General features: G+C 38.3%; 1 protein-coding gene across 11 annotated transcripts in view; it reads left to right on the plus strand.

Annotated features, from left to right (window-relative positions):
* The window catches only part of COBL (cordon-bleu WH2 repeat protein), a 183,842-nt gene that overhangs the window by 66,591 nt on the left and 103,240 nt on the right, over positions 1–14,011 (plus strand). For 9 of the 11 annotated variants that reach the window (XM_063399241.1, XM_063399258.1, XM_063399183.1 and 6 more), the window contains 3 exons: positions 1,032–1,238; positions 10,233–10,443; positions 11,146–11,374. In XM_063399241.1, coding sequence (XP_063255311.1) covers positions 1,165–1,238; positions 10,233–10,443; positions 11,146–11,374 — 514 coding nt within the window. In that variant the 5' untranslated portion in view covers positions 1,032–1,164. Of the gene's footprint in view, positions 1–1,031; positions 1,239–10,232; positions 10,444–11,145; positions 11,375–13,426; positions 13,512–14,011 lie in introns of those variants that run through there. The other 2 variants (XM_063399269.1, XM_063399277.1) reach the window with 1 other exon arrangement.

Consider the following 14,011-nt stretch of genomic DNA (forward strand, 5'->3'; position numbering starts at 1 on the left):
GGTGAAAATCGTGTGAAGAATCATAATCTCTTCCTGCACCCTAAAAACAGGCAGATTAAAAGATACAGGCAGTAGGCCTCCATAATAATTTCTGAGTAAATATTTTACTGCTTTTTTAATCTGTTACACTAAAATCTGACTTAAACTAAGCATAAATCTAGTCAGAAGAGGTCACTAGAGTATTAATCATCAGAGTTAATCCTCTTAGACATGTGTTTGGTATGAGGCCAGCTATTCAGAAATTTAACAGCACACATATGTTGCTTATCTGTCTGGAAGCTTGCCAAAGAAGTAAACTTCAAGTCTGTGGTGGGTTTATATCTCTGTAAAGTATGCTGCTTGTTTGGCGCAAGCTGATGCAGCTTTTCTGTATATCACACATGGTGCATAGCCTGCTACTGAAGAATGAGTTCCTTTCAGGGTGCTTTCAAAGAGCTGTAGTGTTGGTGTTGCATGGTAAGAAGCGATATCTTTCACAGTTGACCTTTTCATGGTGCTTCCCTATGAAGTACGATGAGCCAGATTAAATACTACTAACTTGGAGCAGAGGAAGAGACGATATTTCAAGTAGAGTAATACTGTGGAACCCAAATATAGCTGAATGAAACCTCACCCTGCTTCCACTGCTGCCATTCTGACTTGGAGGAAACATTCGTGTACATAAATACAACTCTTTCTTGAGTCAGGTCTGGACTAGACCCAGCATTTCTGTTTCTCACTTCATTGCAGTATGCTTTATACTCGACAGAAAAACGATTATATCATATCCTAATTATGGAACTGATTCATCCCCTGGGGCATGGAAAGCAAACAGTAGGAGTGAGTGCATCATTAAAAAATTAGCGTATTTTTAGAGAGGAGGTAAAAATAAAAGTGCATCTCCGCTGAAAAGGTTAATGATGAAGGAAAAAAGTATTTGCATTAAAGGAACTTTTTAAAACAATCTGAGATAATTGCCAAAGGAACATATGCAACATGTTTGGATTTTCTTGCAAGAAATTATTAATTTTCTTCTTGCCTTTTTTCTCAAGGAAAAGAGTGAAAGCTCGTGCTCCCCCTCCACCAAATCAACCTTCTGCAGCAAGTAGAATTCACAGTGAGCACAAGTCACCTGCAGAGACCGCTGTAATTTCTGATCAGAACCTTGTGAGTGTGAAGGAGAACATGATAAACAGACTGGTGGACTTCACAGTCATTTTACCCAGCGGGGTGGAGCAAAAGTGCACAGTGCAAGGAAGGTAAGGCCTTGATTAGCTCCCACTTTTTGGAGCCTTTTGTTCCCTGTGGGTTACTTGATGATGCTGTCTTTCTGAGTTTATGGGGCTTCTCTGTCATGCATTTTAAGCAGCTGTTGCACAAGAGTCCTGAGCGCCACGTAGAAAGGACCCTCTCTTCTGGGGCAGGAAGGATTTAGCAGCTATTGGGTCACTGTTTTCCCCATGGATCAGCCTGTGTATGGATCTGTCCCTTTCATGTAGTGTCACTGTGCTTAGGTTGCATCACATCTCATAATCCAGAATGGGCTCGCTGCAGTGGAAGTAGGTGCTGCTGGCACACAGTCCTGACAGTATGAGTGCCTGGAGGCGTGCCAGGAAGCAGGCACGGAAGATGGATGATTCATCACATTCAGAGATCCCGCCTTCACAAATACGGTGCACTTGTGTGGACAGCAAAGCATCTGCTGTTATTTAGGAAGCCTTTTATATATAAAAGTGTATTTTTTTTTTTTTTTGCATGGAAAGAGACAAGGATTTTCCTTGTTACTTACCAGGTACAATCAAGAGCAAATTGTATTGGAAAGGTAATTTTGAGATAATTCTCTTCACTGTGGGAGCTCTTTTTATCCTCATTCTTTCTGTGTAAGTTGTTTTGAAAGAGGGAGACATTACTTTAGGAAATAATATGGAGAAGTTTCAAAAATTGATGAAACCATAGCAAACAATGTTTTGGTCAAGAGTAGTCAAGAAACTGTAGAAAGTGTAACGCCACATTCAAAAGGTATGTAGGTGCCTGTTGATAAGTCAGATTCTGTGTTTATTTTACATTTGATATTTTCAGTAGTTAGTCTGTGTTCCAGCAGAACTACTTTCTGGTCTGATATATTAGTCTGTGCTGACTGTTCCCCTCGTAGTGCATTTTGATGGCCAAGGAGGATGTGTAAACTGCTGTTTGGTGTCTGGGACCTCTTTCTTCCCCCTATTTTTCTCATAGAAACTAACATTCACTTATCCACTCCCGGGAGACGAGTGCAGCTTGTGGGTGTCCACCCCAAAGCCAGCGTGATGTTAAAGGTTTGAAAGGAAAGCAGTGCTTATCAGAGCTCTGAGATACGACCTGTAGGGATAGAGTTCCAATAGGGAGATTTGGACTTAATGAGAGGAAGAAGAGAACAGGCCTGGTAAGTGGAACAGGACATGAAACTCACTGGCCTTTGGATCCCAAAGAAAGGTGGTATTTCATTGGCAAATACAAGCCGTGTGGGAGCTGACAAGAGGTTAATATTCATGCAGAATTTTGTATTGAGACATAGATAATTGCCATGTGGTTAGAAATTTCTTTTTCCTTTGAAAGCAAGCAATCCTAGAGCACTACAAGAGTGGTCTTCTAGTGTGACTTTTTGAAGAACATAAAAGGTACAGGAGCAAAGAACAGGTAGAAAGTCCCTGTATAGTAAATATTTTGTGTCTCACACAGGTGTTTATCATTATGCATCACATACACTGAGACTTTTGTTTAATGGAGTCTTTAGTCTGTGGACAAAAACCTGAAAGAAATGGAAAATCTGAAACTTCACTTGAAAATCATTTGCATTAAGCATTCTAAACAAACAAAATGTTCTCTTTGTTGACTGTGAAAGTGTTCATTTCTCTCCAGGGTCTGTATGACAGGTCTAGGCCTCTGATTTAGGTGGCAATTAAATTCCTGCTTCTGTTAGAGTGCTAATCTGCACATCACTGGTGCCTAACCTAGACAGTGGCTGTTCTCCCTCAGTGCCATCTTGAAGACTTGGAGTGAAGAAGTCAGTGACACTGATAGCCAGCTGGGGGAAGTGGAAGATGATGGAAATTGTGGAAAATTAATCATCCTAACAAGCTACGAAATAAGAAAAGGATAGTCTGTAATAAGCCCTGTATTACAGTGGCATCAGTCTGTGGAAAAACCTCAAGTGCGCTGCTGTTCCTTCTAATCACTGGAAGATGCCATTTTCTGGACGTTAGCCCAGGTTATGATTTTAGGTATGTGGAATAGTGAGAAATAATACTGTCAAGATTATCTGAGACTTTTGGGGATAAACTGTCCTAAGTCTCCAGGTTTGGGTGAAAGCCCAGGTCTTTTCAACTTTTTGCATTGTTTTGATATTGTGAACTAAACAGCTATGAAATACAGTGATACTCAGGGGTAAACATTAAATGATGAAGTTACTGGATTTTTAAAAATGTGATGTTTTTGGCTATGTTGGGTGTTTTTGGTTGGTTTTTTTGGTTTTTTTTTTTTTTTTGGTGGTTTTTTTGTTGTTGTTGTTTTTGTTTTTGTTTTTTTTTGTTGCTGTTGTTGTCGTTAGTTTAATTTTTTGTGTGGTTTTTCTTGGTTTTTTTTTTTAGTTTGAGGCAAGTGTAAGAGCCAGTGCAGGTAATGAATTATTTTCACTTTTCACTCTTTTTATCTGTGATGATATCATGGAAGGACATTTCAGAAAAATCTGCTGTTGTTTGTAGTGCTGTAAATCTTCAGTATTTTTGTTGCCATCATTAAAATGTATTCTGCAAAATCTCCTTTTGGCTACCCTGGGGAAATTGCTTTTCTGTTTCAAAAAAAATTTGCAAATCCTTGCCGTGGGCATATTTATAATGAAAAATGATTCTGTAATTTCAGGAAAGCAGTTCACAGAACAGTGAAGTACACTAGATTATATTTGAAAATATAAATACGGTAGTTAATTAGTATCACTTAAGATTATTACAAATGAACTAAAAGTAAAAATTACATCTTTCAATTTGTTCATTGTATGTAAGCAAAGCAACATGTTTTAATTTAACTTTGTTCCATATGTAAAAAGTTTCTGGAAATACCAGCAAGAGGGCAGAAAATTCTCATTAAATTTTCTTGAAAGACACTTTTAAGAAAAAAAGTGTGTGCTATTTAAAGATATTTTATTGGAAACTGAAACCTTGAAATTGTTTTATTTCTAAAAGTTAACTCAAGCTGACAGTCTGTCTAAGAGTTTATTGCCATCTTGTAACACACAATTTGTTTGAGAATTTGGAAATATGTAGTGCAGATTTTAGTACAAAGCTGAGTCCTTAGGGAGTGTGTGCAACAATAGAATCGTATTAACAAACAGTTATCTTTTTGAAAGAATTGCTCCCTGGGAGCTCTACTGTAAAACAAGTAGAGGTATTCATGAAAAACTGTTAGCCTACTTCCCCTTGAAAAGGAGGGAAACACTATTTTCTGTTTGTACTTGTGTGTGAGCACTAAATGATGTGCTGAAAGGATAGGTAAAGTGTTGGCCACTTACACATTTTATGCATGTAGATCTGTAGCACATCCACACAAGCTGTTAACAGGTCTGAGAGCATTGATGGGTAGACATTTAGATGGAAAACAAGTGGAAAAGGTCCCAAGTTATCAGTTTTCTGTTTGTGATTCTCAGAGGTAACACATCAATGGGTAAATAAAGGGATCATGCATCTGTCTCTGTCCACACTGGGTGGCACTGAGGCAGACTTCCTGATTAGCATAGATAGACATTAAATGTCTGCAGCTTGGAACTCAGTAGTATTTGAAATGCATTGCAGAAAAATGGGAATGTTTGAAGCTAAGTGAGGTTTGGTTTGGAGTTGTCAACACATGGGTGACCAATATGCAGAAAAGTAAACTGAACAGTTGTTGCTCCTGCTGTTATCTTACATCACAAATTCTCTCATACATATAATGCTCAGAGAGCAGGACACGAGAAGAAATAATAAACTAGCCAGAGCTGTAGTCTGATTCTGCAAATATTAGAGGACAGAGTTCAGTACAGCATATGCATTATGTGGAGCATAAAGCTAATGCCATACAGGAAGAACATTCTCACATGTTCTCAGTAATAGACTCTTTATTGTGGGCGTTTAGCTCAGCATGCAGAACAGTGTCTCAGGAAAGACTGAAGGTGTGAAATCAGCCCAGGTTGGTGAAACATTAAAGAGGTGTTGTTAGAAGAAGATAAACAGGGCACATGGCGGAAGGATTAAAAATCAGTTTAACTAAATACTGAATAAGAGTCATGTCAAAACTACAGTAGTTCAGTGTAGGCTAAGGGAAAAAAGAAAGGTTGTACTAGAATTTACGTTGGAAGGGGCCACTGGAACACAGTCTCTAGGCAAGTTTGAGTACCTTCAGGAGGTTTCTGGATTTCTCTGCACCTCTTTTCCAGGGCTGGAACCATCTTTATGGAGACAATATATTTATTTGTACCTAAATGGAATTTCCTATTCAGCACTTGTCTCTTGCCACTTGTCCTCTTGCTGTTCACTGACAGGAAGAGTCTTGTCTCTGTAACCCTACAGTTCATGCTTACAGACAGTAGCAAGGTCTCTCTTCACTTTTCTTATCCTAAGGCTAAAAAAGCACAGTCCTCTGTCTCCTCTTGTGTGTCATCTTGGTGTTTCTTCTGTGGACTAGTATGGAAAATAAGAGCCAAATACAGGAGCAAGCTAAGAAAAGAAACAGAAAACATTTATGAGTGTATTTTTTGTCATACTTCCTGAACTTTTTTGGATACAGCTTGCTACTTAGTGTGTACATTTTTGTTTGTGTATAAAAAGTTGTAATCATTTCATGAAGTACCTGCTATCTTTTGGAGCATGAGAAGATAATGACTGATGCTATTTTCTGGTTTAAATGCAAATAGTGAAAGAATTAGAGACTTTGGGTCATCCACCCCCTTTACACTTTTATGTTTCTTTTCCAGTCAATTGCTACTGTAGATTCTTACTGTGTATTTGACATTGACCTAAATGAAGAAGAGTCTTTCCTCCAGTTTGAGATTTTTTTAAGTTTTTTTGTTAATCTTGGAATCACAGGATAGTTTGGTTTGGAAAGGACCTTAAAGACTATCTAGTTCAAATCCCCCTACCATGCACCAGGGACTTGCTTAGAGCCCCACCCAATCTGGCCTCTCATGCTTCCAGAGACGGGGCATCCACAGCTTCTCTGGACCCAGTTCCTGTGCTTCACCACCCCCACAGTGAAGAATTTCTTCCTAATATCTAATTTAAGCCTGCTCTCAGTTTGAAGCTATTACCCCTTGTTCTATCAACACATGCTCTTGTGAAAAGCCCCTCTCCAGCTTTCTTGTAGACCCTTTTGGGTACAGGAAGGCATTTGTAGCATGAAAGTAGAAGGTTAAAAAGAAAGTTGGTTTCATTTTGTAGAATATGACTTTACCCTGCACATTTATTTTTAGATATACAAGGCTGTATTTTAAAATGGATTTCTCTGTGTGATCCAAGGAGGTTAAACCAACCACACCCAAAACATCTTAGTTTTTTTATACTTCCTGTATAGGAAAAAACCATAGGCTTCTGCCGCATCTTACTGGAGAACAGCAAGAAACAAGCAGTCTGCTCAGACTTGATCAGAACTTCAGCCTGATTAAGTATTGCTGACAAAGTAGTTATTCCTTACTCTCCAGAATTGGCATAAATGTCAAACAGCTGAGTAACAGAATGCCAAAACAGAGCCAAAGTACTTTCCTTTGCTAAGAACAGTCATATGGACCTTCTTGTCTGAGTCTTAATTTGTGCTCACTCTCCATTTTTGCTTCTGTTCTCTAGTATTTGCTTGTCAGTCATTAACCTTTGGTATCTATTATGTAGTGTTTGATCACTTACCAAAAATTCCAGCAACATCTTACCAAAATGGAAAAGTAAGATGTTTCTTAGCTGAGTAGTTGAAAAGGCGGGATATATTTAACTTCATTTCAGCTTTAGATGTAAGACCTGCCTGAATTTTAAAACAGGGTATGTTCTGTACCACATATCCAAGCAGGTAAGTAGAAAATGGAGATCAGTGTGGATTGAAACAGAAGCAAAGGAAGGATTGACTTTACATCTTCCAAGAGCCATATTCAGCCCAAGGCTGTAAAGAAAAGTTGGTTTAGATTAGTTGGATTTAGATTATCATTCTCTTGCTGTGTTTAGTGACTGTCTTCCATGTATAGTATATACATGAAGTTACTTGAAATAAAACTCCCCTTTAAAATCAAACTGAACTGTGTTATGGTTTAGAAGGAAATTTTTTCAACTTGGTGCCATTGAAATCTGGTATAAGAGTTGCAGGGATTTCCCAGCTCTCTTACTTCGCTTGGAACACAAGTATTTTGAACTTTGTGGAATTCCCTCCTTTCCTCTTTTCTTCCTTTCCCTCTTCCCTTTTCTTTTTCTTTACACTTCAGAAGTTTTGTGAAAAATTTTTCCCAAATTTACATTTTTTAAAGAGTGTATGATTTGCTTTGAAGCTTTTTCAAAAGCTCCAGCTGTACTTTCAAATGGTACAGATGAAGGCCGGGGGTGCTTTTCGTGGAACAGTTGTGTATTCTGAGTAGCATGGCACAGGTTGGGATGTTGCAGACTTCCTAAGTGTTATATTTAATGCATGCCTGTTTGTAATAAGCAATAAGGTGAAACCTCAGATTTGGCTGGATTTTTGAATTGTCCGTTTTCCAGACAAATTTGTTCAAGTTGCATGGTTATCTGTAACTTATTGTCTCTGATGGGTGGTGTGGATTCTGATCTTGTTTATGTTGCTGCTGAATATATTTTATCATTTCAGTGGTATATGTGTGGAATCATAAACTGTTATTTTGATGAACTATCTTCTCTTTACAAATACATTTTTTTACAAAAGCGACCTCTGCCAAAGGTCCCTGAGGTCAGTACTCTGTTGGGCTAAAATGATGTCCTGAAACATCATTCCATCAGGAGGCAAGATAACTGTCCAAATTTGAATGAATTATGACAGTATGATGCATTACAGAAATATATTACTGTTCCACTGGAAATATAAATGTCACACACATAGGACACCATGTATTGTGATTCTGCCAGGTTATTTACTTTTCTCTGAAACACTAGTAAGAAGGCTGAGGGAAAAAAAACACATGGAAATTTTAGTTAAAAGAAATATGTCTATAAACAGACAAGTTGAGATCTGTATCAGGAGAACTGATAAGCACTTTTTCAAAATGTGCACTGCTGCAGTTTAATGAATATTCATGTAAATACTGGTGTAGGTGGGGGATTCTCTTGTAGTTTGAACTTAGTAGCTGTAAATGTCTGTTGATTTGTGGTGTATAGCATATGAATCGAACATGATTGTGAAACACAGCTGTTTTCAACTTGGGGACAGCATCAGAATGAGTCATCATGAAATGACCTGACACAGTTTTGATTTGGGTGCTACACTTTGTATTTGTGCTATGTTAGCAGTTGAAATAGTGTACTCTGTTCTGAAGCCTCCTATAGATATTAATGACATCTGTTTTCCTTATTTGATCTTCAGTCATCATCTTCTGAGTTCTTCCCTTTTCAGTGAGATCATGTATTTCAAATTTTCTACACTTGCCACTTTTGCAGCTCACACTGTGTAGCTCAGTTACACTTAAATAAGATCATTGTGAAGAAGGTCCTTCCTCTTCTCTTGCATGGGAAGACCTGTCACTACCAGGTAATAAGGAATTGCTCTAGTTTTCCATTTTTGTTGTCTTTGCCATTAGCCCTGCAGGGTTCTTCACCAACTTCTTGAGCAGTTATTGGCCAACAATGTACCTGTAGAAAGAAGATTGGTAGCCCTCCACACAGGAGTTTCCCAAATGCCAACAGCTTGCAGTTTAAAGGGTAAATCTTGAGCTACAGATGTAATGCTGGCTAACAGCCTGTGGAGAAGTTTAATTTCTTTGAATTTGCTTGTATTTTGAATCTGTATACAGTTTTTCCTGTTAAACATTAAAAGCAGCGTCAGTTCTTTTGGCAAATTTGCTGTCTCTGCATTTATTTTCACTTCTGCAGGAAGACAGATATCCCACTATATATGACAGGTTCCAGCTACAGCTGGTAAATTTCTTTTTTAGCTTACATTGTTTTATTGGAGGCAGACACTGGTTTATGAAACCAAAACTTTTTAGAAAATTGGCCAGTTTTAATAAACCTATTTTCTCTGATCCTGTATGGAATATTTTTGTGGGGGAAGGATGGGAAAATAAAAGAACCCTTCATTACCATGGTGGAGGAGAGTCTCTAGAGTATAGAAGAGCACAGTTCATATCTGCTGTAGTAGGCAGTATCAAGCTCCAGTGAATATTGAGTTCTTGACACAGAATGGAATACCTCTGTGCAGAGGCATGAAATGAGAGTGACAGTTACTGACTCTATTAAAACCTCATGTTTTAAGAATCACAGTGCAGTAAGAGTTGCTGATAATGGGGACACTCAAAACCAGATGGTTTTGTACAGGGTTAATATCTTCACTAAAATAAATATGGACAGGATCTCTTGTACTGGAAAATATTACTGGTGTCAAATGGATGTGGAGAATTCAAAGTTGTAAACTGGATAAATAAGCCCTATCTACCATTTGTTCCAGATTTAAGCACACCATTTTGGGTTATGTGATTGTTCAAATCTAGGTGGAGGTTACCAGACTGTGAGTTCATAATTTACTCATATCTTGTCTTCATGCTAAAGAACACAATTTCAAGTGGAGAATTTAATGTATGGATTTAGTACATTATGACCCTCACTTGGTCAGTGCATGCTGCAAATAACACCAAGGTTGTGGGTTCAATCCCCATGTAGGCCTTTCATTTAAGAGTTGGACTTGTTGGATCCTTGTCACTTTCAACTCAGAATATTCTGTGATCTGTGGTCTGGAAATAAATAAGATGCATTTCCTCTGCTCTTGGCTTATGTTTGATAGTGCTATGATTTGCACTGCTGTCTGCCTGATACTGAATAGTTAGTTGTGAGCTCATAAACAGACACTGAAGTGTGAATATATTTAATTCCTATCATATCATCTGGTCTGTTTAACATTTCAAAGCACTAGCACTGTTCTCTCCCAGAGATGGTTAACTAGTGGCACATCCACAGCTTGTGTTGTCTTTTATCCCCCATCTTAAATTTGAGGTAAATTTTCTAGCAATATTGGGTTTTTTTCTCATGCTAACAGTGAATTCTTCTTCCTTGTAGTAAAGCTGTGATGGATGTATTGGTTGATTTATGCAGCCAGTATCACTTAAATCCATCCCAACATAGTCTTGAACTAAAGTCTTCAGGAACTCAACAAGTTCTGAGTTACAAGCCAAACACTTTGATAGGAGCACTGGATGTACAGACTGTACTTCTGAAAGAGAAGATTCCTGAAGAGAAGGCAAAGCGACCTCTGCCAAGGGTCCCTGAGGTCAGTACTCTGTTGGGCTAAACTGATGTCCTGAAACATCATTCCATTCCTATGATTTCAGTTCTTCCAATCTTTCCATCTTTAAAATAGATAGGAAAGACTTGGGATTGACTATAGCCTGCTTTACTAGCTTAACTGTTTTGCATGTAGATTGGCAGAGGCTAGTCCAAACATTTAAACAAAATGGTATGTTGCCTGTGATTGGATAGATGGAAATCTGAAGATCAGGGCAATTGAAAATTTCAGTATTGGCTGAAATAAGTGGAGTTGTATGGAGATAGTGTTTTGGTGATGTTTTGTGTACCATCTTCATTGAAGATATGGAAGAAGGCTGATCATTAATAAATGTATTTCACAATACAGTGAAGATTAAGAAGTAGTCGTTTTCCAAATGTTTGCTGAAAATTTTTATTATTCCAGTAACTATATCTAATTATACTCTCCCACCTTTCAGAGTGGGACTTGTAAACATTCACATTACATCTGCCTCTGATTCCTTTTCCTTCTTTGCATGTTCTTGTGAATGTCTTCTTAGTGGAAAGGGAGGTCTGAGATTTTATTCTTTCAAATAGTATTTTTTGCAATGTGGAGTAAGTTTGCCTAGGAATAGTAAAGACAATATGGAATCACCATGCTTTTCTCATTGTAGGAAAGCCTATCCATCACAGAAGGGAGACTGAGAGTTTGTGTTTGTTTCTGCAGAAATCTGTGAGGCTGGTAGTGAACTACCTGAAGACACAGAAGGCTGTGGTTCGAGTTAGTCCAGAGGTGCCTCTCCACAACATCATCCCAGCTATTTGTGAGAAGTGTGAAGTCAGTCAAGAACACATTGTTCTTCTACGGGATGGCATAACTGGGGAAGAGCTGGAGCTTACCAAGTCCTTGGAGGAGCTAGGGATAAAGGAGCTGTATGCCTGGGACAGAAAAAAAGGTGAGCCCTGACTGAAAGAGGTCACTGCAGGGTTACATGGTGTGGCAACAATATTATGGGCAATTAAAAACACTCGTGCTGCCATTCTCTTGGGGTCCAGCTGAAACAGGAGTGAGATCTCAGTCCGGAGAGAGCACAGGTTTGTTCAGTGAGCTGTGCCCAGAGTAGCGGCCAGGTCAGCAACGTGCCCAGCCATCCTTGGTTACTCTTAGGCCCTGTGCCAGGCTGGGCCGGACTCTGGCAGGTTGGCCTGGGGCAGGGCAAAAGGAGGAGCTTTGCCGTGTCCCAGAGCTGCTGTCGGTAGAGGTGTGTGTAATACAAGAGGCCTCATCCAGGCAGAGTCTGTCACCTACCAGTGCTGTGGCTTGGAGAGAAGGAAGGAAGAGACATGCCATAGGCATGGCAGCTGTGAAAGCTGAGAGGCAGACCAGGGCTTATGAGAAACAGACTGGAAGGATCAGAGACAGTTCCTCCAAAGAGCAAAGTTATTGACGGTTTAGTGAAGAGGAGCTAAGAGGTATTTGTATTTAAAATTTTGTTCTCATGTTTACCTATCCTCACTTTCTGTTCTCATAGACAAAATTGTAGTAGCAGCTTCTTGGAGTTGAGTTTTATCAGCTTGACTATGTATTCAAATAACATAATTCTGTGATGTGCTTTAAAATATTCCTACTTTAAAAATACACATTGACAAGCACTTCTTCCTCAGAGATCAGAAAGTGATATTCCTTAAAATTGTCTCCTGCAGTTTTTCTCAATCGCTATCACTTCCAGCACAGTAAATGTCCTTATTTATTGTTTAGATAACGTCATTCTTGTAGGTGCTGAGCTGTAGGCTTATTTTTTATTTATAAAATTATTTATTTATGTTGGCATTCTGTCTCTTCTTTCCAAGTCTTTGATAAGTGACAGTTCTACCTCTGTGCGAATCAAATTTCAGTGAGCTTAGACTTCTAAGTAAACTAAATATCTCCTTTTCTTTTGAATTGCTGGGATGTTCCAAAAAAAAGATTGACAACATGTCATAACTCAATTGCATGTTTGTTTTTTTCAAGACATGTTTACTGTATTTAAGCTAACCATTTTGGAGCAACATATTGAACATGGAATGTATTCAACAAGATTCATTCAACATACTTCAGGGACAACTTAGAGAGTATTTATCGTAAGCTTTCAGTAAAGCCTTTCCTTTACAATGAAAGTGGTGGTGTGTATGCTGATGCAGTGTTGGTCCTCGAATTTGGTTATAGCCTATACAGTCAAAATGAAGACTTTACTATAGGGCTGGGATTATAGCAGAAAATTATTATAGAATCACAGAATATATTGAGTTGAAAGGACCCACAAAGATCTACACATCACAGTGTGCTGCTCTCTACATCAGCTTTTTTTTAATATTCTATTCTTATTTAACCTTTCCGTATTCCTCTCCTTTCATTATGATAAAATCTCCTTGATCCTGGGTATAATTCAGTCTTTTATGCTTTCTTCTTACTCTGCACCATGGTGTCTGGGAAAACCAGTAAATGCACATAACATTACAAGAATTTTTGCTTTGTTTCAGCAAATTTCTTCTTCAATGTTCTCATTTGTAATCTCCATGAAGAATAAACCTATTGGTTTCAGTAGCAGTTGGTCTGTGACTTGTGCACTGAGTGGGTATCTAGCTTGTTTACTTAACAGAAAACAGATTTTTTAAACACATTCTCACTAACAAGTAAGGTGTCACAGGTGCTGAAAGCCATAGGCTGTGCTTGTAAGAGCAGATTCTAGCAAAATCTCCTGACTCTTCCCTTGCCTGAAACAGAAAACATCAAGAGCTGAAGGATTTTTAAAAGAGAAGCTCTGCTGCCACCTGCTTACTTAATTCTATTTAGCAGTTGAAGCAGCTTCATGACTGAATCAGGAATTAATATAAGTGCAGCTAAACTGCTTCAGTAGCAGCTCTGCATGTCTGTTGTCGGTCAACATTCTTTTCTGCAGTGCCTAGGAAAAGTGGTACTAGGGCTAATTAATGAATATTGTGCTTTACAGGGCTATAATAGAATTTTAATGAGTTTTCTCTTATCCTTTCATTGCCTGACTTTTCCAGTTCCTCCGTCAAAAACTCAGTCTGAACCTTCTCTGAACTATAGAGGTACTGTACAATGCTGCTGAGGGGAAGCTTCACTCCGTGTTTAACTCTCTCACTTCTTTCTATGTTTAATGTGGGTTTGCTAGATAGATCTTTAAGAATTTCAAGTAAAATGCTGTAGAGAAACAAGCTATTTTTGATCTGTTTTGTCTTTCCAAAGTGTTGCTTAAATGTCTTATGCTAAGAACAAACACATTCTATGCCTACTGTCTCTTCAGTAACAGCCATTAAAACACCAGCAGGTACAAATTCTGCTATTTAATTGTTTTTTAATGTGCTGCATCTCTGTAGATTCCAAGCCTGTTCAGTTTACCTAAATCATGATTAGGTAAATTTCAGAATTTCTAACATTTCCGAGGTCTCTTGGGTTCAAAATTTATTTAGTAGCAAAGGAAGAAGGTTTTGATGTCCGAGAGATCTTCCACTGATTTCAATTTACATGCAACAAAGCACTTTAATATCAAATGTATACATACATATTGGGTAACTGAATAGATACTGAC

This window comes from Prinia subflava, chromosome 1 (genome assembly GCF_021018805.1).
Source record: "Prinia subflava isolate CZ2003 ecotype Zambia chromosome 1, Cam_Psub_1.2, whole genome shotgun sequence".
Taxonomy (NCBI): Eukaryota; Metazoa; Chordata; class Aves; order Passeriformes; family Cisticolidae; genus Prinia; species Prinia subflava.